General features: G+C 39.5%; 1 protein-coding gene across 1 annotated transcript; it reads left to right on the top strand.

Annotated features, from left to right (window-relative positions):
• The first annotated feature begins 2,470 nt into the window (after positions 1 to 2,470).
• LOC149196742 (uncharacterized) lies at positions 2,471 to 3,043 on the top strand. Its single transcript, XM_089408416.1, has 2 exons — positions 2,471 to 2,791; positions 2,936 to 3,043. Exons 1-2 carry the CDS (start codon positions 2,471 to 2,473, stop codon positions 3,041 to 3,043), a joined length of 429 nt encoding a protein of 142 aa, XP_089264542.1.
• The last annotated feature ends 324 nt before the right edge of the window (positions 3,044 to 3,367 follow it).

Genomic DNA, 3,367 nt, shown 5'->3' with positions numbered 1-3,367 from the left:
CAGCGTATCATGATTAGGCAGTTTCGCAGCGCATCATTAAAATTTTAAACTGACAGCGCTGCGAAATCATGGATTCGTACATTTCGCAGCGAATCTTTCCCGAAATGTCAAGTCTATTAGGTGAGTCATAGGCCATGTCTTCTCATGTCAGCTCATGTAGCCATCTTATCTTTAATCAAAATCATTAATCCTTTAAGAGAGAGCCCTCTCAGGTTGAGGAGGCTAAGCCTCAGCCTAAAGTAGGTCTGAAATAGTTACTTAGAGTCAACCTGACCAGCAGCCTATCAGGATCTGATTTTTGAGATAACACCTTTACAAGATATGGTCGGATATATTTTTTGATGCTCGATGTGATCTTTCACTTCTTGAACATTTTTCTTCTTGATATGTCCTTCTATCTTGATAGTTTGAGAAGTGGTAATTTCGACCAATGAATTACAAGATATGGTTGGATTCATTTCTTCTTTCTCGATGTGATCTTTCGCTTCTTGCACCCTTTTCTTCTTGATATGTCCTTCTATCTTGAGAGTTTGAGGAGTGGTAATTCTTGCCAATGCTTTACAAGATATGGTCTGATTCATTTCTTCTTTCTCTGGGGTGGGGTCCTGGCGTATATCCTCTTCTTTTGATGTTTCTTGATCCTTTTCTTCCTCCTCTTCATATTCTATGTAAAATAATTTCTTCTCAGCACACTTATGACCTTTAGTGCATTTGCTATCACAATTGTAACAAAGCCCTTTTTCTCTTTTTTCTTCCAATTGTTGTGGTGTAACCCTTGTAGGTTGTGGAAGGCTAGGAGAAACAACACTTCCATCTTTATATTTGTGAGGGGCATGCTTCCTGGTTTCCATAAATTTGCTTTCCACTATGTCACAAAGCCCTTTTACTCTTTCCAATTGTTGTGGTGTTGCTCTAAAGAAGGTGTTGCTCTTTGTATCCTCATAATGTGTTGTCATTTCCTCTGTGAAAATTGACCATGTAACAAGTTGTTTACAAGAATAAAGCCCTTCATACCATAAAAATTGATCCGGTTCTAAATATGAAGATGCAATACATACCTTTTGTAACAGTGGTACACCATGTAGATCAAAATATTTCTCCGTCTGAAGTATCCAATTTATCAGATCCTTGCCATCAAACTTCCTCATCTTGCTTTTTCTTGATTTTAGGAGCTTGATCTTGAAACGACTGTAACTCTGTACTTTCGGATTTTTAAGTTCTGAAATTGCGACCTGTAGTAGCCCTCTGTGTCCTCTTTCCAATGCCACCAGTCTGATCAAAATTGGATTCTCCAAGAAAGAGTTATGCACAATCTCCCAAGATGACCTGATTATAGACCTTTCCAGAAGAGCGAAATTGTATGAAGTGTCACGAGTCATTGTTTCGACCTTTGGCTCTGAAAAATATATACAAGAAACTACAGTCTGTCCTCTTTCTGTACCTTCTTATAAAATTTCAGTCTGATGCTCAGAGAGAAAGTTATGATGATTTTCCCCAGGTCACCTGTTTGGAATGTAATTCAAGAGTCTGCAAAAAGACCAACTTTCTCAGATCATATCTCCGCAAATATAGCGCGAAAAGCTCTGGAATTCGGACCTGAGGTTCAACGCAATTTCTTCCCAAATGGGTTTTTTTTTTTAGCTTCTGAAGCGTTGCAGAAAAAAAATTTATAGCGAAAATGCCACGATGACCTATTTGGAGCAGTGAAACCCTAGAATCCAAAGCTCTAATACCAAATGTTATGAAACCAGCTCAAGGAAAAGATAGAAAAGATAGATCAACGCCTTAGAATTTAGCCTCTTCAAGGGGGCAACCTCCTTTACATTACATAAATGAACGATTCTTGGATGATACAAATGAAAAGACCTCCTTTCTATATATAGGAGTCTAAAGGGTCATAATATAATCAGAGACGACATAACAATAATAATGTAAGGGCACAATAATAACAATAGTGGGCTTCTATAGGGCACAATAGTGACAATATGGGCACTACATGGGTACATCAATATAATAAGGGGGTTGTACTAATAACAATAAGGGGTTACACTAGTAGTATAGGGGCCTAACATTGTGGAAGACTCAAGAAAATCTAAAAAGGTTCTGAAGGCTCTTAATGCTTCCTTCATAACTCTGATCTCTAAACAGGAAAATGCCATGACTCCGGAAGGTTTCAGACCCATAGCATTATGTAATGTGGTGTACAAAATAATTTCCAAAGTGATATCCAATAGACTCAAGCCCCTTCTACCATCTCTTATCTCGAGGAGAAAACGGGCTATGTGGAAGGAAGAAAAATCCTCAACAATATCATCCAAGCAGATGAGTGGTACACTCTCTCAAAAGCAACAAACAATCTAGTATGATCATTCAGTTAGACCTAGCGAAAGCCTATGAAAAGCTGAGTTGGTCTTATATAAGGGCAATTCTAAGGGCCTATGGCTTCAACCAAAATTGGATAAGATGGGTTATGGCACTCATCACCACGACCAGTTTCTCTATTATGCTCAATGGATCTCCATCAAGACCCTTAACACCATTCAGAGGTCTCAAACAAGGAGATCCGCTCTCTCCTTTCCTTTTCGTTCTCATGATGGAAGGGCTAGGCAGAGCATTCAAAGTGGTAAATGCTGAAGGACGTATCCAGGGTATCAAAGTCACTGAAGATGGAGCAGCAAATACTCATCAACAATTTGTGGATGATACTATGCTACAGGGTATAGCCACAGTCAGGGAAGCGATGGAAATCAAACATATCTTGAATGGATTTGCTTTGGTAGCCGGTACTGAGGTAAGCCTCAACAAATCAAAAGTTTTTTTCTTTAACACCAATATTGCTATTCAGAGAAATATTACCAGAATTCTTGGGTTTCAAAGGGAACAACTACCTTCCAATTATCTAGGCATACCTCTTACTGATAAACCTTTGAGCAAGAGTGTGTGGGAGCCAACAATTAACAAACTTCAGGACAAGGTCAGGAAATGGACATACAGGGCACTAAATTTGGCAGGGCGCCTGGTGCTCACACAAGCGGTCCTATAGGCAATTCCCATTTTCATATTCTCAGCTCTTCCTTCTCCTAAAGGCATCAAGCAATAGATTAGGAGCATACAAAGGGATTTTCTGTGGGACAGAGATGAAGAGAAAAAGAAGTGGGCTTTAGTAGCATCAGACAAGATTTGCAGGCCCAAAAACCATGGTGGCTTGGGGCTTCATGACCCTGAAACCTTTAGTAGAGTTTCGGGAACCAAACTTTGGTGGAGATGGATTAAGAAATTGGCAGCTCCCTGGGCTAAGCTGTGGAAACAAAAATATGCCAAGTATTGGCAGGAGAAGGATCACATTAGAATGTCAGGGAAAATTAGG

Source organism: Pinus tabuliformis, chromosome 2_2 (assembly GCF_031772625.1).
Source record: "Pinus tabuliformis cultivar Carrire ecotype Pingquan chromosome 2_2, CPIR1, whole genome shotgun sequence".
Classification (NCBI taxonomy): domain Eukaryota; kingdom Viridiplantae; phylum Streptophyta; class Pinopsida; order Pinales; family Pinaceae; genus Pinus; species Pinus tabuliformis.
The sequence above is the reverse complement of the archived record's forward strand: the minus strand, read 5'-3'. Positions and strand labels throughout refer to the sequence as shown.

Coding starts and splice junctions, on each gene's coding strand:
- LOC149196742 (XM_089408416.1), top strand. CDS start 2,471: ATGGCACTCATCACCACGACCAGTTTCTCTATTATGCTCAATGGATCT. Junction 2,792..2,935: donor CTTTGGTAGCCGGTACTGAG/GTAAGCCTCAAC, acceptor CCTTTGAGCAAG/AGTGTGTGGGAGCCAACAAT.